This window comes from Vigna unguiculata, chromosome 8, assembly GCF_037176805.1.
Source record: "Vigna unguiculata cultivar grain cowpea cultivar isolate G323 ecotype 2 chromosome 8, ASM3717680v1, whole genome shotgun sequence".
In the NCBI taxonomy this organism is placed as follows: Eukaryota; Viridiplantae; Streptophyta; class Magnoliopsida; order Fabales; family Fabaceae; genus Vigna; species Vigna unguiculata.
In genome coordinates, this window is record NC_140799.1 from 1,491,288 (window position 1) to 1,516,824 (window position 25,537).

Here is a 25,537-nt window from a genome sequence, read left to right on the forward strand (position 1 = left end):
AAATATTAATGAAACATAGTTGATAAAATTTAAAAATAATTTTTTAAAAATATAAAAGAAAAACAAATATTCAAATTAAAATATATTTTAAATGTTTGTTTACTTCAATCTTTTAAATTATAATAAATCATTTTTTTATACACTAATAAAAGTTATAATACATCATTTGATAAAAATGATACAAAAAACAAATAATAATCATAATAAAAGTTTAAAATAAATTATAATTATTTACATTTTAGATTATAATACCAAATAAAATTTCATGAGAACCAACACATTTATTAAATTACAAACATTAATGAAACCTAGTTGATAAAATTTAAAAATATTTTTTTTAAAACTATAAAAGGAAAACAAATATTCAAATTAAAATATATTTTAAATGTTTGTTTACTTCGATCTTTTAAATTCTAATGAATCTCTTTTTATACACTAATAAAAGTTATAATACATAATTTGATCAAAATGATACAAAGAACAAATAGTAATCATAATAAAATTTTAAAATAAATTATAATTTTTTACATTTTAGATTATAAATAAAATTTCATGAGAACCAACACATTTATTAAATTTGCAAACATTAATGAAACCTAGTTGATAAAATTTTAAAATATTTTTTAAAAAATATAAAAGGAAAACAAATATTCAAATTAAAATATATTTTAAATGTTTGTTTACTTCAATCTTTTAAATTCCAATGAATATCTTTTTTATACACAAATAAAAGTTATAATACATTACTTGATCAAAATGATACAAATAATAAATAATAATCATAATAATAAATTTTTAACATATATTTTGTATCTTTTGAACTTCAATTATGTTGGATGGTGATAAAAAAATATTCATGACAATTACATTAAATTTTTATATTGTAGTAAATAAAAGTTATTTATACAATTATATTGAAAAAATTACAGTATGATTGATAATGAGTTAGAAAATAAAAAATAATTAGATAAAATATATCAAAATGGTATTCTACATAATGAAAATAAACAAGAAAAAAATATATTAAAAAATTAACAAATGTTTACAAACAATTTGATAGACTATTGAAAGAAATCGTACAAAATGAAAACAAATGTATAATTAAGGATATGATAAGTTAAAAAATATCTTAGAGATCTAAGAAAACTTTTCAAATATAAACATATATACTCAGTGGTTGAGAAATAACAAAAATTGTTTTAGTGAAATAAAAGAGTTTTTCAAATGAAACAAAAACTAATAATAATAATAATAATAACAAGTAAATGATTTATTTTTATATTACCTAGTAAACGAAATGTTTGTGCTATTAAATACTTAAATTGAGAGTATTAAACATTCTCATGTGAAAGGAAAATATACAATAAATAAAAATATTAAAAAATAATAGAAATATTCAAATGTGAGACATAAAATTTTTTAATTGACATACATCTTTTTAACATAATTACATAAAGATTATGATAAGATGAAAAATATAATTGAGATGCGAATGAGTTTCATGACAAACAAAATAATTAGAAAAAATAAAAATAATATATATATATATATATATATATATATTATTTAGGAATATTTTAATAATTTAAACGGGGACGGATATTATGGCGGAGATATGTGCATCCCCATACCTAATTGAAAAAGTTGGGGATTCCTGATACCCATACTCATACCCAATCAATGCGGAGATTTCTTGTCAAAACGAGAACGGATTCAGACACGAATTTATTTACCATCTCTAACACATTGTATAATATTTACACTACATTCGTGCGGGTAATAATATATGTAATATCTCGTGAATATCTATCTCTCAAATAAGTTAACTTTAATCACGTCATATTTCTTTTATATAATATTTATATAGAATAATATATATCGAAAGTTTCCACTTTGGTTTATATATTTTATTATTCCAATTTTACCCTTTATCATATTTTCTTTTAAGGTTATACAAGAAAACAAGTTTAAACTATCCACAATATTTTTATATAATTATTGTTCATTTCTTTTTGTTAAATATAAAACTTTTTTCTCATCATTATATCACAGTCCACGTCAACAAAGCCGGAGATGAGTTCAAAACATATAAATATATCTATTAACCCACATATAAAAAAGTTATCAAATTTTAAAATGTCTTGTGCATAATGATAAATTGCCAACATTTATTGTGAATGACCCACTGTTATGATGTATATATGAATATTTGTTTTTTAAATTTTATTATACAACGATTATATTAATATGTAATGATATGTTCTTAAAAATTTTAAACTAATTTAGTGTTTCAATTATGTAAATCCGTGAATTTAATAATTTAAATCAAATGATGTAAGCAAACTAAAATATTATAATGAAATGTATTTAAAACGTCAAATAAATTTAAAAATTTGATTGAAAGAACTAAATCCATGCATTTCCAAAAATAAAAGACTAAATTCGTTCCAAATTTTTAAGATGACTAATTCAAATTTTTAATAAAAAGATCAAAATCATATTTAACTTTTTAGTTTATTAATATTTATTGTCTTCTCCTTGGTTAACGTATGTACTTTTTAAGTTTATTCTATTCTATTACATTATTTATCCTATATTTTTTATTTTGTTGATTGGGAATATGATTTTTCTTTTACAAAGTTTGTCATTATATATTTTTTAAAATATTTTCACAAAAATAAATTAAAAAATACGGTTTTTTCCCAGGAAAACGATGTAAGTTAAAAACTTCACGTAAAAGATTAACCAATAATGTAGAGAATATGTAATACTCAATATATATTCAATATATATATATATATATATATATATATATATATATATATATATATATATATATATATATATCATTCGAGAATGACTATTACAAAAATTAATGTTACATCTATCAGAGATGATAAGAACTTTACATAATTATTTTTTGGCATATTTTAATTAAGATTGAAAAAAAAAAACTTTATAAAAATATGTTGACATAAAATCTCTATTAAACTTATAGTATCAAACAAATTTTTAGAAATCGAAACGAGGATAATATGCGTAATATAAACTTATTTGAATTTTAAAAAATATTTAAGTTTATATACATACATATATATGTACTAACAAATATAAAATTTTAAGAAATTAGAACGAGCAATATAAACTTATACTATTATATTTAATAAAAGTAATACAATATCAACAATATTAATTATTATCATATTGATGTTTGAAAATTAATGCCCCTTTAGTTTTATCTTTCAAATGGCCAAACAAAATTGAAACAATTAATCTAATGATCTTATTGTAAATTTAACATTAAGAAATAACGAAGCTAAAATAATAGTTATAGTTATAGATATTAGTTAATAACAGTTCATTTAATTATTCAAAATTCAATATAAAGCCAGAAAGTACAAAATCATAATAGTACAAAAATTTGAAAAAACAATTTCGTGTGATTTTACCCTACACTGCATGTGCCATTCTTCGTCTCTTCGCAAAAATATCTATAAGCATAAATTATCCCTAAAAATAAATTAAAATCTTAGAAAAACAAAAGTCCTTTTCACTCCTTATATTTTTCAGTCAAACACGATTAAGATATTCCATTCAAACTCAAATATAAATAAGGGTAATTAATCTCATATTAATTACAGCTTTATTTAACAATGAAAAATAAATAAAAATTAAATTTGAGAACCGAGTTTATCCACATGTATGAGTGTGTGTATCTAATCTTTCATGATAGAAAAAAATACATAAATTATAATTTTTATTAATTTCATAATGTCATAGTTATGTAATAGAAACATTTATAATTTTCTATCAAAATAAAAGGTAAAGTTATAATAAAATGTGTAGAAAAATAGTTGTAAAAGTTTTTTTTTCTTCTTATATATGATTATTATTATTATAAATAAACATACTTCAGTATTTCTCAGATGATGAAAACTAGAAAGTTGGAGAATAAATATAAAGATATAAAATGTAAAAAAAAGGTATTAGAAAACAGTTACAAAATTTGGTTTGTTATAGAGTAAAACAATATAAACATTTTGACTAAATAGGATAATATGTAAAAAATAAAAGTATTAATCGAAAAGAAAATAAAATAAAAAATAATATAGTTTTTTATTAATCGAAATTATAACAGTAGAAGAAGTTTATAATTTTTGAATTTTTTTTTGAAAATTATCTACCATATGAACAACGAAACGAAAGTCGTTTCGTAAAAATCGGGTCATGGGAGAAATGCGCACCAATGGTGGTGATGAGAAAAAAAAAATACGAGGGAAATTTCATTTTCAACACAACAAAAATCTTTCATAATTCAAGAGGCGCGTGAGATACACGTCCTTCAAAAACCCGCGGCGGGTCGGACACGGACGGGTCCAAGGCGCGTGGCCGTTTCCTTCTCGAGAATCACAGGGGTTGGCACTAATGTGCGCGCGTGGGTCGCAGGGTCTTATCGTGCACCCTAGCACACATTATGAAGTGTGTTGAAAGGGTTAACCTATATTCCCCCTTGGCCTCCCAGTTTGGTTTTTCTCGCAAAGGGTTTTCGTTCGCACAGTGCTCACTCGCTCTTTTCATTCGTTTCTTCCAACTCTCGCTGATCATCCATGGCTGAACAACGCGCCACCTCCGACACTCGCCACCACCTCTCCGTCGCACCGCCATTGCAGATCTCCAAAGGTTTCATTTCTCTCTCTTTCTCTCTCTCTCTTTCTTTCATTTCCAATTTCATTTTTGCTTTGGATTGGAATCCAGCGATTTATGTGTCTTAGCTTCCATTGTTTTGTCTCTTCTCCTTCGTCGCTTGCGTTCTCTTTTTCTTTTATTTTATTCACTTGTGGTTTATCACTTGCTTCTTTAAACCCTAGTTTCCCCAAACCTTTATTTCTTTTTTCATTTTTTCTTCCTTTCAGTTTTGTGAACAACCGAAATGCACTTCGTTTGCGGGTGAGAGTTTAGGGTTTTTATTTTTTCTTCGGGTAGGATGACCGAACCGCTTCAATGGTTCCGAAACGGGAATGACATTCAATAATCTTCTGTTTTTACTACCGAGGGTTTTTCTATTTTGCTATTTTGTGAACTACATTTGGATTTTTTTCGGTTTTTGAATTTTTTCAATATTATTTTTGTGTGTGCCCTTTTTTCTTGTAAACTGTGGTTTAGAAGGTTGGAGCTTTACACTGCAGCAAAGGTAGCCGGTTTTTGAAGTCTGAGTTCGTCGTTGTGAATGCTGTAATTGGCTATTGGGGTTAACAGTGATGGATATTATGTTAGTTTCGTTACGGTTGAAACAGTATTTTTTTCCTTGATTATTTCCACTTCCTGCCCTCATTTTTTTTTACCAGAATAGGTAAAGAAACACGGTTCCAGATTTATGTTGCTGCCATGTGATTCAGTTTCCTTTTGCTTGATATACTTTGCTCCTATTTAGCCCTTCGATCGCGATTATATATTTCTTTTATTTTTTTTTAAACTTCGTATTTGGTTGAGGACTGCAGACGTGTTTGTTGTATATTTTTTGTCAGTCTTCTGTACTACATGCTTTATAGTTTTGGAACTTAAAGGTTAGAATCTTCATTTTCTTTTCACTAATTGATGCTTTTATCCATTTTGTGCAGATGTCCAAGGATCTGACAATTCCATTCCACTCTCACCACAGTGGCTTCTGCCAAAGCCGGGGGAGAATAAACTTGGAACAGGATCTGTGGTGTGTGCTTAACTAGTTCTGCATATTTTTGTATCGTTGTCTGCGAATAATTTCTAGATATTGTCTCTAAATCAGACATAGGTGCAGCCTTAACTTTCCAGAAATAATTTTCAGTTGCTAATGTTTTTTTTTTTCCTTTTCCTATTCTAACTACTCAGGAGAACCACATGGTCTCAAACCCACCTTATGGCCATCGCTCGGAGACTGTCAAGACATCTGGAAATGGAGAGGATGTGCATGATGTCCATAAGAAAAAGGATGTCTTTAGGCCATCCATGTTTGACTCAGAAAGTGGACGTCGTGATCGTTGGCGTGATGAGGAGAGAGACACCAAATCCTCCATTCGGAAGGATCGTTGGAGAGATGGAGACAAAGACCTAGGTGATTCTCGCAGAGTGGAACGGTGGACAGATAATATGTCTGCAAGGAACTTTGCTGAAGCACGGCGTGGTGCAACTGATAATCACAGATGGAATGATTCAGGAAACAGAGAAACTAACTTTGATCAGCGGCGTGAAAGTAAGTGGAACACTCGCTGGGGTCCTGATGACAAGGAGCCAGAAGGCATCCGTGAAAAGTGGAGTGACTCTGGAAAAGACGGTGATATACATTTGGAAAAAGGTCTGACTAACATTTCCAGTCAGGGAAAGGATGAGAAGGAGGGAGAACACTATCGGCCATGGAGACCTAACTACTCACAAGGCCGTGCAAGGGTAGATCCTTCCCATACAACCCCAAACAAACCAGTGTCTACATTTTCCTATGGGCGTGGTCGTGGGGAGAATACACCCCCAGTTTCTAGTATTGGACATGGCCGGACTGGTTCTCTTGCTAGCTCTATGAGTAGCACATACTCTGGAGCTACATTGGAAAAGGTTCAAAGTGGACTTGAAGAACTGAACCCCTTTAGATATAACAGGACAAAATTGCTGGATGTGTACAGAGTGACTGGTATGGGTACAAATAGAAAACTAGTTGATGATTTTGTGCAGGTACCTAATCTTACTCAGGATGAACCCTTGGAGCCTCTAGCTATTCTGGCACCAAATCCTGAGGAACTGGTAATTGGTTTCTTTGGTTTGTTTTTTAATTACTGAATGCAAATGTCTTTTTTAGTGGTTTGGTGTGATGAGCTTTTTTGTTTCAACAGGCTGTCTTGAATGGAATTGACAAAGGGGAGATAATTAGCAGCAGTGCTCCTCAGGTTCCAAAAGATGGAAGGTCAACAGATTTTACTCACACAAGAAGAATGAAGCCTGGAAGTGGACCTTTCCAAGGTAAGCTCTGCATGTACATTTATGTACTTCTAGATAGGTTTAGATGCAGGTAACTTTGGAACTGTAGTTTTTCTTACCCTTGTAGAGGGAGTTGTAGAGTGAGGATTTGACCCTAAACAGAGTATGGTTTTTACCCATATTTCCATGACGCAAAAGATTCACTGGTCTAATAAGTCGATTTGCATGGCCTCAAACGAACTTAACTACTAATTCCCCCTCCATTTATGTATTCGATTTCAACTATGTGAACAATGTCAAATATCACATTAAATGGTGTTCTTCTTACTTATATCTGCCGCCCTATGGTCTCTGGTTTTTCATGAGCATAATTTTCTGTCTCTACTTTCCACTAGATTGTCATAATATATTTAATGAACAGATAGAGGTGAAGATGGAGGTTCTTACAAAGTGCCTGAAGAGGTTTCCAGTAATAAAGATTCATCATTTGAAGGAAATACTTCTGTTCATCCTGGTGCTTCATGGCGAACAATGCCACTTGGTGACCATGCTGCCCAGTTTCACGATGGTAGAGATGTAACTAGTGATGTTAGATTGAGAAAAACAGATCTGAACTCACACCAGCCAAAAGATCCTCATAATCAGTGGGAAAATAATTTGGGTTATTTATCTGACTCCAAAGATGTAGGTAAGTGGCAAGCTAGTGAAGATCCTGTTATTAAGAGGCAGTTGTCTGGCATTTTGGACAGCGAACTTGAAATCAGAAGAGTTCAACAGACTGTTCCAGAGGAGTTATCCCTTTTGTATAAAGATCCTAAGGGTCTAATCCAAGGTCCATTTAAAGGAATTGATATTATTGGATGGTTTGAGGCTGGGTATTTTGGTATTGATTTACCTGTTCGCCTGGAAAATTCAGCAGCTGACTCACCATGGTTGTCTCTTGGTGATGCCATGCCCCATTTACGAGCTAAAGCTCGACCTCCACCTGGGTTTTCTACACCAAAGCCAAATGACTTCACAGATATTCCCGGACGGCAAATTTCCAGTACATTTGGGAGTACTCTTACTGGTTTGAATGAGCTTGACATTTTGCGTGGTGATTCTAGGCATCGTCAGAATCCTGATACCGAAGCTGAAAATAGGTTTCTGGAGTCACTTATGTCTGGTAGCAAGAACAGTCCTCCCCTTGATGGCCTGGCATTGTCAGAAGGTTCTTACCTGTTATACTTGGTTGTTTTGGTATTCATTTTTGGATAATTAAGCTATAATATTTTTTCCTGCATTGATATTTTTCTCTTCAAATCTTTTTCTTTTTTGTACACTACCATGTTTTGAGATGTTTAGGCTTGACATTGATTTTGACATATTCAATTCAGGTTTGCAAGGATTTGTTGGAAATAATCCTGGTAATATGGGTCCATCAGCGGTTGATAATGGAAATAATCTTTACTTGCTTGCTAAGAGGATGGCACTTGAACGACAACGGTCCTTGCCTAGTCCCTACCCATACTGGCCAGGGCGTGATGCAGCTTCGTTTGCTCCAAAACCGGATGTTGTCCCAGATGCCTCCTTGCATTCTAAACTATTGTCTTCAGTGAGTGATAACTCTCGGCAACCTCAATCCCAAAATTCCGAGTTAATGTCAATCATCCAAGGTTTATCCGATAGGACATCTGCAGGTCTAAATAATGGTGCTGCTGGCTGGCCTGGTTATCCCTTACAAGGTGCATTGGATCCCCTACAGAATAAAATTGATTTGCTTCATGATCCTAATTTTCCTCAAATGCCATTTGGAATTCAGCAGCAAAGGCTGCCTGCACAAAACCAGTTGTCTTTAAGCAATTTATTGTCTCAAGCTGCTGCTGATAACCCAAATAACGCTTTGACAGCGGAGAAGCTACTTTCTTCAGGTTTATCACAAGATCCTCAGATATTAAATATGTTGCAACAGCAGTACTTGTTGCAACTGCATTCTCAAGCGGCTGCTCAATCACAGCAGATCCCCTTGATTGATAAACTCCTATTGCTGAAGCAACAACAGAAGCAGGAGGAGCAGCAGCAGCTACTACGGCAACAACAACTGCTTTCTCAAGTGTTGCAAGACCAACCGTCTAGCCAGCTCTTCAGTAATTTATCTTATGGACAGTTGCAAGGTGTATTACCGATGGGTAATTTGCGTGTGGATCCTTCTCTAGTTCAACCACAACAGGAGGTTTTTCCCATGAGCTCTCAGACAGCAATCCCCAATGTGCATAATGAGCATAATTCTAATTCTTTGAATCTACCACCTAAAGTTAGTCAAGATACAAGTTCTAATGTAAGCAGCCAAGCTTCTATACGTCTTCCACACCAATTATTTGGTGATACTCTTCCAGAACATTGGGGCCCTAATCTTACTGAACAAATTATTGATCAGTATCAGAAGGAGTCATTTCCAGTATCATCAACTCAGGTTGATGGTTCTGCATTGCTTGATCAGAACAGATCCAAAGAGGAACCACTCATTCCATCTCTTTCTCCTTCTGATTACGCTGCTAAGTCAGTGGAACAGGTGCAGCCAAGCAATTTTAGGCCTGATGCCGTGGTTGTGACCTCAACTTCTAAGCCTGGGGAAAGTTCTGGAAATGTGGAGTCTTTTGCATCCAGCATCGCCTTATCTACAGCTGTATCTAGTGTGTCACCACCGGTGAGTGGTCCTGGTACGGAGGTGAAGACCAAATTGGATATTGTGCATCAAGAGCAACATGCTGGGAAGGACAGCACTATATCCGAGCCTTCTCTGGGAGATATGAGAAAGATTGAACCTCAAGAACCTAAAAAGGCTAGTGAGAAGAAATCTAAGAAGCAAAAATCAACCAAATCTCAGTCTTTTGATCAAACAAAGGGAGTGGTAAAAAATTTGACTTTGCAGCCATCAAAGCAGTCGGAAACTGAAATGGCGAAGTTAAGTGATTTTAGGGAAGCTAAGATTGACGAATCGTTAAATGATACAAATATGCAACAAACAAGAGTTAAGGGAACTCGGACTGGAAGTGCTGTCCCAGAGACTGGTGATGATCACCAACAAGCTGGTGGTTGGTCTGGTATTATTACTGGAAAGATAACTGAAGCAGTTGATGCAGGTGAGATCAATTCAACTACTCTTTTGACACAAAAAACTGAGGTACCTGCCGGACGGGCTTGGAAACCTGCTCCAGGTGTCAAAGCGAAATCTTTCTTAGAAATTCAACAGGAAGAAAAAAGGAAGGCTGAGACTGAAACACTTGTATCTGATGTTGCTGTTTCTGTCAATTCAATGACCCTAGCAAGTCCTTGGGCTGGGATTGTGGCCAATCCTGACTCCTTGAAGGTATCTAGTGAAGGTGTCAAAGAAGGGCGCAATACCGAGAATCATGTTAAGTCTGAAACTTCTCAAAATGTCAAGAGCAAGAAAAGTCCTCTGCATGATCTATTAGCTGAAGAAGTTCTAAAGAAATCTAATGAAATAGATGCTGAGATTCCAGATAGTATATTGCCCTCACATAATATAGTTGTACAGTCGGAATCATTGGATGACGGCCATTTTATTGAGGCGAAAGACACTAAAAGAAGCCGAAAAAAGTCAACAAAATCGAAGGGTTCAGCAACTAAAGCTTCATTGCCCATTGCATCATCTGATGTACCTATAGCTTCAAGCCCCAATGAAAAGGGAAAAAACTCCCGTTTGGCACAGCAGGAAAAGGAAGAGTTGCCTGTCATCCCCGCAGGACCCTCTTTTAGTGATTTTGTTCTTTGGAAAGGAGAGCGAGAACCACCAAGCTCGTCTCCTTCTCCAGCATGGTCTACTGATTCCGGTAGGGTTCCAAAACCTACTTCATTGAGGGACATTCTAAAGGAGCAGGAGAAAAAGGCCTCTTCTGCAATTCCTGTTAGCCCAGTGCCTCCGCCTCCAAAATCTCAGCCTACCCAGTCTACACGGAGTAATGCTTCTTCATGGTCGGTTTCTGCATCCTCTCCATCTAAAGCTGCTTCTCCAATTCAGATAAATACCCAAGCTTCTCAATCAAAATACAAAGGGGATGATGATTTGTTCTGGGGTCCAATGGAGCAATCTAAGCAAGATGCTAAGCAGTACGATCTCTATCTCTTTGTATTTGCGTTTGAAAATTTTACTCTCCAACTTTTTATCTTAAGACTTTCAATCTTATTTTTATTATAGGCTTTCTTTGACTTGTAACACATTTTTGTTTAGAAATGTTTGCAGAAGCACTGCAACTAATTAACACATCTTTACGTCTTAAATATTACACCGGGAAGAATGTGATAAACATTTTGTTTTTTGTTTCTCTTGTTAGATAATTTGCTAATTTAGTCCCTCTATTATTAATGGTGTTGAAAATTAAAAGTATGTTTTTTGTTCTTGTTATGAAATTTTTGGTTTTGGCATCTGTAAAAATTATATTCGTCTATACTGAATCCAGTTTTGGTAGCACAGTTGATGAGCTGTGGCTGATTTATTTGTTGTCCCTTTGAGCAGGTCTGATTTCCCTCAGCTTGCTAGCCAAGGGAACTGGGGTTCAAAAAACGTAACCTCGAAAGGTAATTCCCCCGGACTATTGACGAAACAGAAATCAGTGAGTGGTAAACAAGCTGAACGGTCTCTAGCATCATCTCCTGCCTCTTCTCAATCAATGCTGAAATTGAAAAAAGATGCCATGACAAAGCATTCTGGTAAAACAAAGATACTTTATTATTTGTTTATTGTACTTGCCGATTGCAGAATATCCTAATCCTGTCTGGGTGTTTTGACAAACTTCCTAAGAGATGAAATTATTTGTTACATTTTCAGAAGCCACGGATTTTAGAGATTGGTGTGAGAATGAGTGTGTTAGGCTTATTGGCTCAAAAGGTATGTCCATCGTTAAGACTTATTTGAGTTGAACATTTTAAATGACACCATGGATTTGGCTCTGTATATTGTAACCATGGATTGAATCATGCGTTTGAATAGAACATTTATTTTTTAATCACCATAAATTTTGTTTTAGCTCTTAATTTTTCTGGTGCGGTTGCATGGTAATTATTGCAGATACAAGTTTCCTTGAATTTTGCTTGAAGCAATCCAGATCGGAAGCTGAACTGCTCCTCATAGAAAACCTTGGATCATATGATCCCGAGCATGAATTCATTGATAAGTTCCTGAATTACAAGGAGTTGTTACCATCGGATGTTTTGGATATAGCTTTTCAGAGTAAGAATGAGAAGAAAGTTGGTGGACATGGTGCATCATGGACAGCTTCAGGTAATGCAGACACACAGGATGTTGACTACTCTGAAGGATCCTCTAAAGGTGGTGGTGGAAAGAAGAAAGGTAAGAAGGGGAAAAAGGTGAGCCCTTCAGTTTTGGGATTTAACGTTGTGAGTAACCGTATCATGATGGGTGAGATCCAAAGTGTAGAAGATTAATTGAAGAGAGGTTGTGTCGGTAGATGTATATACATTTTGGTCGTACTTTGTAAATGGTTTTTCCCGTTTTAGGTGTTTTATGTTCTTTTTTTATACAGAACATTAGCAGAATTTATTGGATCTGCTTAACCAATTTTGTTATCTAATGTTAGGAGTTGTTTTGACACTTCGCGGTGACAATGATTTTATCTAAATATTACCGTCTTTCAAATCCGTTTCCTAATGATTTCAACTCTTGCGTCTTTCAAAGTCGCGACTATAGTAAAAGCATGGAGGCCGAAAATGCTAGTTCTGCTTTACCATTTATTATAGGTCCAGTTAATTACATTTTTTGTTTGACTTCCCATGAAGTTAAATAAAATATATAGGCCGAAAATATTATAGGTCCAGTTAAATAAAATAAGTTACTAATGAATTCTAGGAAGATTTTTTGTCTGCAAAACATGACACTGTTTGAAATTGTTTCAGTTTACAACTATTGAATAATTCTTGAATGTAAATAAATGAAATACTAGAAGCTTCTTATAAATAGCCAACTTTTAGTAAAATTTATTTACTTTTTCATAAATTTGTGTCAACTTTTTATAAAATATTCTGTATGTAGTTTCATAAATTTAGATAATTTTAATTATTATTTTTTGTTTATTAAATATATAGTTTATATTTTATATTTAAATTTTTCATTTAAACTTAATTAGATGATGTGACTATTATCTTACATATTTATTAATCTTGTTTCAAGAATGAGTTTTCATAACTAATATAAAGTGATATTAAAATTAATATAAAATCACATTGTTTTTATTGTTTTATTAAAAGTATATAAATTTCTTAGATTTTAGACTTGAAACTTTATTTAAGTTTTGAAATTATAATATTTGTATGATATATTATAAAAATGAATAATATAACTATTTGTGATTGGATTACAACACAATAATTAATTGCTGAGAAAAATAATGGACTAAGTTTATTGTAGGTATTAAGTTTAATTATAAAGTTAGAATTTATATTTTTCAAATATCCTAATAAATAAATGACTAAAATTTTGATTGAAATTAATTATTTTTCTTGTTTTCTTGTAACTTGAAATTTTGTTTTAGTAATATTTGTGTATTTTAATTGAAATTTATAAAGTATAATTGAACAAAAAAATATTTATTTAATGAAAGACATTACAAGTACCATAATGCCAAAGTGTTCCATGTCAAAAAATTGGAATGAGTTCATATTTTGATTGTGGTTTGAGTTGATAGTGGTTGATTTGTTATGCAGTAACAGAGTATACTAAGTTTTTTTTTGGAGTTTATGTATTTATAAGGCAAGTAGTTGTGGGTCTTGCTATGAATTCAAATAAGGTTTACATGACCTGATATCCCAAAAAAGTGCACACATCTTATCATAGTGTCAGGTTGCATGTGATACCATTAATGAATTTACTGTGTACGACCATATGTATCTTTATTCGCACACTATCCCAATACATTGGCAAGTCTTGTCCAAATTGCAGGGTGAGAGTAAATTTCTGAATTAAAAATCAGTTTTGGCACCTTCCAATAAAGTTGACAAGTCTTGTCATAATTACAAGGTGCAAGTTAGGCCATTTATTTCAAAGATGCGCCAACTTTTACAGTGGTGAGAGTAAATTTCTGAATGGGCACGTTATTCCAATTGAAGTATTTGTCACTTTTTACAAGAGTGATATAATAAATCAGCTTTGGCACCTCCCAATAAAGTTGACAAGTTTTGTCATAATTAGAAGGTACAAGTGGGACCATTTATTTCAAATATGTGTAACCTTTTATGATGGTCAAATTAAATTTTTTAATTGGCACGTTATCCCAATTGAAGTATCTGTCACCTTTTACAATAATGATATAATAAGTCAGCTTTGGCACCTTCCAATAAAGTTGACAAGTTTTGTCATAATTACAAGGTACAAGTTAGGCCATTTATTTCAAAGATGCGTCGACTTTTACAGTGGTGAGAATAAATTTTTGAATGAGCACATTATTCCAATTGAAGTATTTGTCACCTTTTACAAGAGTGATATAATAAACCAGCTTTGGCACCTTCCAATAAAGTTGACAAGTCTTATCATAATTAGAAGGTGCAAGTGAGACCAATTATTTGAAATATGCATCAGCTTTTACAATGGTCAAAGTAAATTTCTGAATTGGTACGTAATCTCAATTGAAGTATCTATCACGTTTTAGAAGAGTAATATAATAAATCAACTTTGGCACCACCCAATAAAGTTGATAAGTCTTGTCATAATTAGAAGGTGCAAGTGAGACCATTTATTTCAAAGATGCACCAACTTTTACAGTGGTGAAAGTAATTATCTTTCTTACCACGCTATCCAGGTGAAGGTAATCAGTTCTATTTAAGGTTGTGGTTCTTTAGTTTGAAAGTTGTGGAGTGATCTAGTATAATAAGTAAAAATGGTTTTATTTGAGCAGTTGAATGCATATAATTCCTTTAATGCTGCTATTGATTTTGAAGATGGAAGGTTCTCCTTATGTAGACTTCCAAATGGGGTTACACTTAACCATATGCGCATCATCATAAGAAGTCATTTGATGGGACCATCTAAGCCCCCACTAAGCCATCCGTGGTACCATGTCCCTCCTGGATTTGTTGCGGAAGGCATTGATGACGATGTATGGAGATGACGATGCTGAATCCATTTTTTACATGTGAACGATAAAAGCATGTCATCTTCTAGTTGAGATAATGACATTTATTACAACAAGGCATAATAACGCAATTTCTGACGAAGTTTATTTTGATTTTTCTAATAACTTCAACATATCCCTCAACTTAGATTGAGGTTTATATTTTCTTATTTAAAGTATGTATTTTTATTTATGACATTCTTCTTCATCAAATGTTTATGCAGCTTTTAATTTCAATGAATTTGAACTTAAAAAATAAGGGTGGTGAAATGCTAATCTCTTATAAAATGTAGTCAAGTCACATGCTAACATTAGAGGTCGTGCCAGTCACATGGGTTCATAATAATTCGTGCCACTCACATGGGTACATAAGAAGTCATGTCAATCACATGAGTACATAAAAGCTCGTGTCACTCACATGATAATATTAACTATCGTGCAAGTCACATGTTCACATAACAGAAAGTGACATGATAACTTTAATTTCGGTATAAAAGACTACCATCACTTTCTAAACTCACTATCTTAATCTTGAAATTTCACTTCACTCTAAAAAATCATCGAAAGTCAGGTTACACCACAACCTCAGATGGAAGGATCAATGTTTGTCTGTGTATATGACGATGGAGAAATCGCCAGTGATGCTCAAACTGGTGTCTACTTTGCATCTGCAAAGACAATCATGATCTGCATCCATAGAGGTTTCGGCTGTCTAAACTTATTCGCATAATAATGGACAAGGCAAATAAAGATCCAAGGGATGGACTTCCAAACTTATTCGACACATTGCACAAAATTTTACAAAAAGATTCAAGAATACAACTCTGAAAAAGGACCTCGTCAACATGGATAAGTTATTACATGTAAATTTGTCTTTTTCATTTTTTAGTTGTTAATTATTCACACCCATTATTAGAAAATAAATTCGTCCTATAATTATATTTGTAGCGTACGCATTGACAGAGCCACGCTGTAACTACTACTACAACATCATTAGAGAAGACAACCCATGAGCAGCAGCTTGGGTAGACCAAATACTAAGAGAGCAGTGTTGTCTTGCATATGATCAAGGAAGAAGGTGGGGTCAAATCTAGCGGAAGCAATAAATTCTGTCCTGAAGAAGACTAGGAATTTGCCAATTTCATCCATATTATAGCCCACATACACCAGGTGCAACACATACTCCACAAAAAGAGGTAGGCAAATAACTGCAATGGTCAGTGGTTGTCATGTGTACTCTAAATATGCGACCAACTTCCTACAAGATGCGGACTCCAAGTTAAACACGCACCATGTCGTTGAATTTGATAGAAATACGACAAGATTCAGAGTGGAGGAGATGGTGAATTCCAGAGAAGTAAGTCCTGCATGAAAATTTGTAGTCAGATTAGATGAAAGGTGGTACGATTGTGGAAAGTTTCAAAAAATACATCTACCATGTTCACATGTTATTGCATTATAGGCTGGATGTCGTCATGAAAGTATATGAAAATTTATTTGGCGAGTTAAGACATGAAGAATATTGGCCACCATACCAAGGGCCACAGGTTTGACCTCATCCTGCCACAACAAGAAGCGAGAGGGGTCATCCTAAATCAAGTAGAGTTCGGACTGAGATGGACATTAAGGAAGGAAGACAATCAAGAAAGTGTTTCTATTGTAGAACTGAAGGACACACAAGAAATTATTGTCCTAATAACCTTGCACTTAGATGATCCACATCAAACCCCTTAGTTTATGTTGTACTTTTAATTGTGTTCAATAAATTTATACTTAATTCAATTCAATGATACATCTTTTCTTATTATCTTTTATTGTTACTTATTTTACATAAACCAAAAACAAGTAACAAAATTATTTAAAATACAATAATAAAATAGTTTTAAATTATTTTAGTTATTTCCTTCATTTTTAAATTATTTTTTACAAATTTTCAGTGTTTATAATATACAAATTTTTAAAATTATGCAAAATTAAAAGATAATTATAATTTCAATATTTATAAACATCTATTAAAAAAATTAATACTACACAAATTATAAAAAAAATTAAATTAAATTGACGTTTATATTTTCAAATTACACATAAAATAACTTACTACACAATACAAAATCTATTTTTAAATCAGCAAATTCAAAAAGAAAAAAAAATTATTTTTTCAAATAATACCTAAAATAACTAAAAACACAATACTAAATGTATTTTTCAAAAAAATAATTTTAACCTTTAAACATTTCTCACAAAAAGAAAAAAAATTAACTCTTAATATCTATTTTATTAAAAAAAATACAAAAACCATAATTTTAATTTATTTATATAAAACACGAAAGAAAACCATCTCAGAATTTGGGTAACTGAGGACCGAATTCTGAATGGGAAATGAAAAAAATATCCAAAACCAAGACTGACATTCGGGTCCTGGAAACCGAATTCCCATCTAAAGAGAAAAGTGTGCTATGCATGTAAATGTTATGTACAATGTGTTATTCACGTAAATAAAATGACAAAGTGTGCTTGAAAATAAAAATCTATGATGCAAACAAATTTTAATTATAATTTAATTATTATACACCGGAATAAATAGACATTTTTAAGTAAATACTTATGAAAGTCTAAATGTAAAAATCAAAATTAGCTCATTATAAGGAAATTAAATAATTTTTAAGTCTCTAATTTCTTTTTGAAAAAAAATGGCTTCATATACAATAAATTCAAATCGAATTAAACGATTCATTGTCAATGATAACCCGAATTGACAAAACCCGGTTTCATATTCAATCTATTGTAAAATTGAAAATATACAGCAATTGTAAAATTTGAAAATAAACAATTTATTTATAATGTGTTAAATTTTAAAATTTTAGCATTAAACTATATTAATTTAAGTGATTTTGACAAGTGTTTTACAACAAACTAGTATATATTGGAGATATGTCCAATATACAAATATCAAAGAATGAGTGAATTGATTTTTCAAAAATTTAATCTTTTAATTAATTTTGAAACAAATTTTCGATCTTTATCAAATTCTCTAATCAATTAACAAATTATGTTAAGATCCATAATTTCATGGATTATCTTGAAATCAACAAAGAAAAGTAATAATGGAAAGAACAAGAGGACATCAATTTTATACAAGTTCGATTCAAATTAAAATCTACATCGAGTTTTCTTCTAAGCAACCTCGGCTTAGAAGATTTCCATTATTTCAAAGAGTTAATTACAAGCACATTTAAATAATTCTATACTCTAATGAACCAAGAACTCGATATACTTGTCAAGAACTATCCCCACTTACACAATTGCAATCAATTATTCACCTACACAATGAAAGTAATACAAAAAAATGAAATTTGCAAAAAAATAGAAGGAACAAATACACCTTTATGTGCAGGAATTACAATTAATCCCTAGTGCCAAGTCAAAGCTCTCAAAATCATATTCATCTTAAAAATTTTTTGACGAATTTTTAAAAACCCAATACTGTGATCTCCAAGAACATAAGAATTCTTCTGTCTCAATACTCAATTGCCTCTGATTGCAAAAATATCATCTTTCAAAATATAAATCAATGTTGGCTTAAAAAGGAAATACTACTAAGATTAATTGCTTAGAAAAATAATCTAATCAATTATCGAGTTCATATTTTACATCCAATGGCTCTAGTGAATAACTTAATAAATTAAAAAAGTAAGCTGATCAATTATTGGATTATGAAAAATCTTTCCATGCTTCAAAGTTGTCCTAAACAATTATGCTAATACTCAAAATAGTTAGATTAATTGATTTACAAGAGTTTTAGGCTTCACTTACATTTATTCTAAACACAGAATCCCGGGACATCATAAAAAACAACATATTTTCGTTGAAAGAAAGGATTTTTGCTCACCCAAACTTAACACCGAGTTAGTATATTTTCACTCAATTTTATTTAAGTGAACATATTTTTGTTGAAGCCAAAATATTTTCACTCTTTGGATTTCTGTTTTTTCTCTTCTTGCCTTTTTAATGGATTGTATTTGAATGCTAATTATAAATGTAAAAAAAATATCAAGTGAAATTTATAATAGATTTGAAATTTTGTTTTAGTGAATTATGTTGTATGTAAAAGATTATTGAGAATGATAGAAGTTGTATCACTGCTAAAAAATAAAAATTGCTTTTAATGTATACATTTTTTTAAATTGACATTATGTGCAAAACATAAGACATCATCTATATTATAACCCTTTCTAATTCTTTTCTCGGATGAGAATGTCATTTAATTGCATAATTAGTCATCATCACGATGTATTGGTGTTTTAAAATAAATATTCACGACAAGACGAATCTTGCATATATAAATATAAATCATAACGTTATATATTTCTAAAATATTTGTAATTTTAAATTAAAATGGTTATTTTATAGGTAAAGTAAATTTATGATTCAATTAGGTCAACTAAATCAAAATGAGCTTAGATAAAAACAAAATAAGTTATATTGCCATAATTACATTATTTAATCTTTCATTCTCTTGTGAGCCAAGACATTTCGACAACTTTCAAATCGAGATGAAGTAGATATAAGTTATTGTTCTAAATGTTCAAAAGTGGGAGATATGATTGTGAAGTAGGTCAAAATTTAGAAACTACCAAATTTTTAAGCGTATGCATTTATTTCACCAATTGGCTTATTCATATTGAACATATAAATGAAAAAATAAGTTCCTATTACGCCTGAAAAATTAGGGTTTTAATCTATTTTGAAAACCAGAGATGAAAAATTAGGGTTCTAATCTATTTTGAAATCCAGACTTCAAGGCTAATACCTCTGCTCAGAAGAAGCAATTATTATATCACAGAATTCTCATATGTCCAGACATATTTATGCAACCTCATCATAGCAGAAAGATTGTTCTTTAACAAAATCAAACACTAATTCCCAGCAAAAAATAATAATAAAAACATTAAACAACACAATCAATCGCATAATGAATTAAAATAAAAACAACACGAAACTTAATCTCAGAGAAATTCCAAATGTGGAAGTGGCAGACAATCAACATGGCATCAGTTCAGTCCGCCCGTCTGCATTTCTTCATCATTGATGATTTCAATAATACTTTAAACAAATCAATTAGTTTTTAATAAAACACAGAGACAATCAAAATTAACATTAAACTCTACAATACAAACCTATGACAAGGAAGGCATCAGATAATAAGCGGAGTTTTTGATCTTCACAGAGTAATTCAGTGTGTAGGATAAGAAATTTTAGCATCACTTGCCAACCCTTGGTCACAATATTAGATTCACTGAAAAATCAGGGAAAGAGACGCTACAAAAACAAAACGAAAATCTAAAATACAAGCTTAATGGCATCAGATTAAAAAATGTTGTCATCACAGCTTATCAGTATATCAATAAGCGGTTTAAAATTTGAATCGTCACTGCCAAATCTCTTTTTGCAGATACAAAAAACACATAAATGCATAAAAAAATCGTGTTTTGTTTTCATCTAGGGCATTTCGGTAGGTCCATTTGACCCATGGCAATTTCAAAATATGTGCAATGGGCTGGTAAGCCAACCTTTAAAATCTGTGCATCAGTTATATCTCCATCGCCATTGGAATTGGATACAAAAAGGAGAGGGTAAAACAGATGCAGTGGATCAACAATGGAAAAAACAACTTAAAAAAACTAAAAATGCACAATCCAATCGAATTCCTTTGGAATCAAACAATGCTATAGAGGGATTCAACACAGAAAATTTATGGCATAATCGGAATCATAGCAATGCATTGCGGAAGTAGAAAACGAAGAGAAATAGAAAATGTTACACATTCGAAATCAGAGAATTACAACTCTGTTCTGAGAGACGGCTAAAAGAGGCTGAACTCAAAGACTTTAAATAAGGGTTGCGTGAAGATTAGGGTTTGCACTCATACATGCCCTTCAGATATACGGTGTCGTATTGTTCTCCTTCTTTTTATCTAAAATCTTTTCATTAAATTAACAGAATGAAAATCAATTTATTTTTCTTTTATAATTAAATAAAGGCTAATACTGAAAAGTTTTTTAAAATATGTATTCTGAACATGGTATATTCTTTTGCCTTTCTCTTTAATTTAATCTTCAATAATTTTAAATAAATATTGTATTTCAATTTTAATCTACATATTTTGAAAAACTTGTAAGGGTAATATTGTACGGGGATTTTTTAAAATAACTATTTTAGTCTAAATTTAAAATTGTGTTTGAAATACAGAGGCTCTTACAGTAGAAATTCATAAGTAACTTCACCCTAATCTGAAAAGTCATTGTTACTTTTCTTTATTATTATTATGCCATCAAAGAAAATTAATTATTTGATGACAATTCAAGACCGAAAGATGTAAAGAAATCATAATCACTTTAATTAATCAAATCAAAGAACTAAGTAAACAGTTTAAGTGAGATATTATAATCTAAAGTCTTAATCTATATTTTTGTGAATACAAATGCAAAGATTAAATGAGTTTAAGTTGTAGATAAGTTTGAATATTTTTAAATGAATTTCTATTAAATTTATTTAGCGCAAAAATACTAAGTTGTAGATAATTATATTATTTTGCTAATTTTTATGATTTGTGACTGATATAAAATGATACTACGATTAATTAAAATGATGAACATTTTTACTTTTAATTAAAAAATGTTTTAATAGTTAGAATATTATATTCAAATCGTTAAATTTGAATTTTCTACTAGATTTTCTTGTATTGTTCATTAAATCGTTAAATCTGAATTCTCTACCAAATTTTCTTTTGTATTGTTTATTTGTTGTACCCTCAAACTAATGATCATGATTTTATATCAATTACAAAACTAATTTTTTTAATAAATAAAAAGAAAATAAACAAACAATGTTTAATTATTGAAAAAATTAAAAATATAAACTTAATTAAAAGTCCAAAATTTAAAATAATAATTTAATTAAAAATATCTAGATTTATAAAAGATTTGGTGAAATATATAATTGAAAGAAACAGGAATTGAAGAGAAAGGAAAAGCAGAAAACCCAGTTTGACTTTGAACGGGCCAATTGTTCACAGCACGAAACCCAGTAGTAGTTAGTGAGGCCCAGAAAAAGGAAGTAAGAGAATGTGGGCGTGGCTGGTGAAGAGCGTGAGGATTCTAACCATTTATTATTCCGCGTTTTGAGACATTCGGCTGCGTTTGGCGCAACCAGCAACCATTCTTTTCTCTTGTCTCTTCGCACTTCCCTTCCGTTGTTTACAATGAAGGCCACTCTCAAAGGCAAGTACGATGTCGACAAAAACGGCGCCGCTTTCGCCACCGTCGCCGTCAACGCCGCCGACGTCAAGTTCCGCGCCTCCGTAACGGAAGCCACTTTCATCAACGGCCCCAGCCTCACCGGCTTGTCTCTCGCCGTCGAGAAACCCGGCTCCTTCATCGTCGACTACAACGTTCCCAAAAAGGTTCCATTTTTTTTCAAATTCCAGCCACTTCCACTACTTCAATAATAGCCTTTTCTGACACCGTTTTTCTTGCAGGACATTCGGTTCCATTTCATGAACACGGTTAGGGTTGGGGACAGGGCGTTGAATTTGAACTACATGCATAGCAGAGGGGATAACCGGACCGTACTGGACGGGACCTTTGTGTTGGATCCTGCTAACAAGGTTTCGGCGAATTACGCGCTGGACTCGGGGAACTGCAAGTTGAAGTACAGTTATGTTCACAAGGGGTTGACCACGATTGAACCCACCTATGATGTGGCGAAGAACTCGTGGGATTTCGCCGTTTCGAGAAAGGTTTACGGTGATGACTCGTTGAGGGCCACATACCAGACATCTAGCAAGGTTTTGGGAGTTGAGTGGGCGCGGAATCCCAAACACAATGCTGGATTCAAGGTGAGGCAATCCGGAAATCAATATGAATATTTGGATGATAGTTGTGGTTTTGTTTTTCTTTTTTTTTTGTGAGAATTTTTATATGTTTGAGTTTTGATGTTTCTGATAGAGTTTATAGATATGTGGAGTGGATCTCATATTTGACTGGGGATTTACTAACAAATTCAAAATAGTCCATTTCATGTGTTAGCTTTTGAGGTTTGAAGGAAACCCCAAATTCTAATATGGTTTTAGAATGTTGTTGTTCGGTCAATGAGGCTACTCCGTTTGGACCGTTTGCAGGTGGTTAGTTTTGATAATGCCACTTTTGATATGTTCTGTCTTTAGAATGAGGTATTAGTGATCTTAGATTGAGTAATGATAGGACTAAAATTAGTGAATGAATATATGTGAAAGATAACTTAATTGTATGAGCTAGCTTTTAAGCATATGCTTGTAACGTTTAGTCTTCAGCGCGAGGGAAGTGTAACGGTCATCCCAAATTTGAGATTGAGTTAGATGTAAATCCAAAATCTAAGATTTTCTTTTTCATGTGTTTGTGTTTTGCTTGAGTTGATTTTGGATGAGGAACTTTGCGTGTTAGTGTGTTGTGTAACTTTAATCTCTTTCAGCAAATAATTACGAATTTTGGTCATTGGTTCAACGAGTCTTGTTGTATGCTTTTCTATTGAATATTGCTAGAGCATTCGCTCATGGTTGATTTTTAGTAGAAGGAACCTCAAGGGTTCATTTACCAAGGGAACGTTTCTTAGTTGACTGATGATTAAGCTTATGAATGAAGACTGTTATACTGAGGATGTAGTCATTCATCTTGGGGTGTTTGAATATAATGAAGCCAGTAGCTTATCGTGAAGTTGGTTATGTGCGAGGAGGCACAATTTGCTGGCTGGAAATGCGATAAGGGGGACCGGAAATTTCACCTTTCTTGGGTGCTAACAATCAGTGTAAAGGCTGTATCGGATTATTTATTATATATATTGTGAACCATAAATAATTCGATCAGCATCCTAAATGGACAATTATTGGTCAAAGAAGGGATGCAATGTGTACTGATTGATTATCTTTATTCATTCTCATTTGACTTGAAAGTTGCCAATGCTTTATACTGTAGTCTTGATTTTTCCCTTAAGTTTCCTAGCCTTAATTAGTTGCTTACATATGTGGCGGCATACATACAACAAGATACTGGTCATGGTTGTGATCTTTCTTGCTCTCCGTTTCTTTTAAATATATTTTAGTCTTGGAAATGTTAGAAGTTAGAACCGTTCGTACATGACTTATGGATGCCTTGTGTGTTCTTCTATTAATAAATTAATCAATTTAGGTTTGACTCTTAGGATTCTGCTATAATCTATTTTCTGCATTAAATTTGGTTAAATGGATTGACTCCCCCTCCCCAATATAATTAAGTAATTCCTGAGTATCATCTTGTTGTTTCTCACACATATTTTCTAACTTTAAGCTTTGTCTTCCAGATTCTAGCATCTGTTAACTTGGCTGAGGAATTGAAAGCTCCCAAACTTATTGCTGAGACCACATGGAATTTTGAGATGTAGCTTGATTCCAATATATTGTTTCAATTGCTTGATAGGTTTACTGTCAAGTTTTGAAGGCTTTTTCGATCACCATTGGGCATATTTTGCCTCTGAATATTATATTATGTGCTTGAAAGTATTTTGATCATGTTATGAGCAATCTGGCATTAATTGTCCACCAGCAACTTCGCATTTGATTTTTAAACTACAGAACTTTCCCCACATTACAACATCCTGTAATTGCTTGCCCATAAAATATGGGCACTTTTATTTTCATAGAAGTCATTTTATGTAGCTTTTCTGTTTGATCTATCCTTTTTCCATTCTTACTATAATGTTTGAAGGATATCTTGTTCTATCATGACTTCCGGAGCTGGTATTTTCAATGTAAGTTCGAAGTTTACAACATATTTGGATCACTTTATGTTGCATATCCAAACATCTAAACTATCTTGGCAATTTGAAAAAAACTTTTGTGGGACAATATAAATATATTTTATAGCTAGTTGAATTAGAGTTTGTGTACAGCAAGCAAATTGCAGAGTGGTTTGTATCAGTCACTGATACATAGCATGATTGACAGTTTTATTGCTGATAATATGTTTATTAAAATCATAATTGGGAGTGGTTGAACGTGATTCTGGAATTCAAACTGTAGTTATAGCTTTATGAGAAGGAAAAATACTAGGTAGAGTGAATCATACTCTGAATAAGCAATTGTTTTGGTTGTACCGTGGAGGCGTGAATGCATTGAATCATTGTCGTGGCAACGCCGTTTTTTTTATAGCTACTAGAAGTTTGTTAAGATTAAGTTTGTAATAATTAATAATAACAAAACGGTGAAAATTTTCAATTTTTGAACTCAACCGCTAGTGATAGCAAGATAAATTAGTGTGTATGGATTATGAGCACCCAAAAGTCAGTTTTGAAAGTCACACTCCTTTTTGTTGTTTTTCTGTTGGCTGAAGTTTCATTATCATTCAATCAAAGTTAAACTACACCAAGATAAATATAAATGCATTGAAAGTTACCTAATTTAT

General features: G+C 32.1%; 2 protein-coding genes and 1 non-coding gene across 3 annotated transcripts; 2 read left to right on the top strand and 1 right to left on the bottom strand.

The window, feature by feature from the left end:
- Positions 1–4,492: 4,492 nt before the first annotated feature.
- Positions 4,493–12,553, top strand: LOC114194603 (GYF domain-containing protein). The gene is made up of 9 exons (XM_028084939.2): positions 4,493–4,680; positions 5,619–5,707; positions 5,866–6,768; positions 6,858–6,984; positions 7,364–8,152; positions 8,319–11,052; positions 11,459–11,652; positions 11,771–11,830; positions 12,011–12,553. Exons 1-9 carry the CDS (start codon positions 4,608–4,610, stop codon positions 12,385–12,387), a joined length of 5,346 nt encoding a protein of 1,781 aa, XP_027940740.2. The 5' UTR covers positions 4,493–4,607; the 3' UTR covers positions 12,388–12,553.
- Positions 12,554–20,252: 7,699 nt separating this feature from the next.
- LOC114195730 (small nucleolar RNA R16) lies at positions 20,253–20,338 on the bottom strand. Its single transcript, XR_003606563.1, has one exon. It is a non-coding gene; the product is annotated as a small nucleolar RNA R16 (small nucleolar RNA).
- A 1,879-nt stretch (positions 20,339–22,217) lies between these two features.
- Positions 22,218–24,791, top strand: LOC114195663 (outer envelope pore protein 24, chloroplastic-like). The gene is made up of 3 exons (XM_028086210.2): positions 22,218–22,527; positions 22,603–22,962; positions 24,438–24,791. The coding sequence occupies exons 1-3, from the start codon at positions 22,327–22,329 to the stop codon at positions 24,516–24,518; spliced, it is 642 nt and encodes a 213-aa protein (XP_027942011.1). The 5' UTR covers positions 22,218–22,326; the 3' UTR covers positions 24,519–24,791.
- Positions 24,792–25,537: the final 746 nt, after the last annotated feature.

What these genes read in the sequence shown, in the direction of transcription:
- LOC114194603 (XM_028084939.2), top strand. Translation starts at nt 4,608, where the DNA reads ATGGCTGAACAACGCGCCACCTCCGACACTCGCCACCACCTCTCCGTC. An exon ending in CACCAAATCCTGAGGAACTG is followed by an intron (nt 6,769 to 6,857) that starts GTAATTGGTTTC and finishes TTGTTTCAACAG; the next exon opens with GCTGTCTTGAATGGAATTGA. An exon ending in TCTAAGCAAGATGCTAAGCA is followed by an intron (nt 11,053 to 11,458) that starts GTACGATCTCTA and finishes CCCTTTGAGCAG; the next exon opens with GTCTGATTTCCCTCAGCTTG.
- LOC114195663 (XM_028086210.2), top strand. Translation starts at nt 22,327, where the DNA reads ATGAAGGCCACTCTCAAAGGCAAGTACGATGTCGACAAAAACGGCGCC. An exon ending in ACTACAACGTTCCCAAAAAG is followed by an intron (nt 22,528 to 22,602) that starts GTTCCATTTTTT and finishes TTTTTCTTGCAG; the next exon opens with GACATTCGGTTCCATTTCAT. An exon ending in AACACAATGCTGGATTCAAG is followed by an intron (nt 22,963 to 24,437) that starts GTGAGGCAATCC and finishes TTTGTCTTCCAG; the next exon opens with ATTCTAGCATCTGTTAACTT.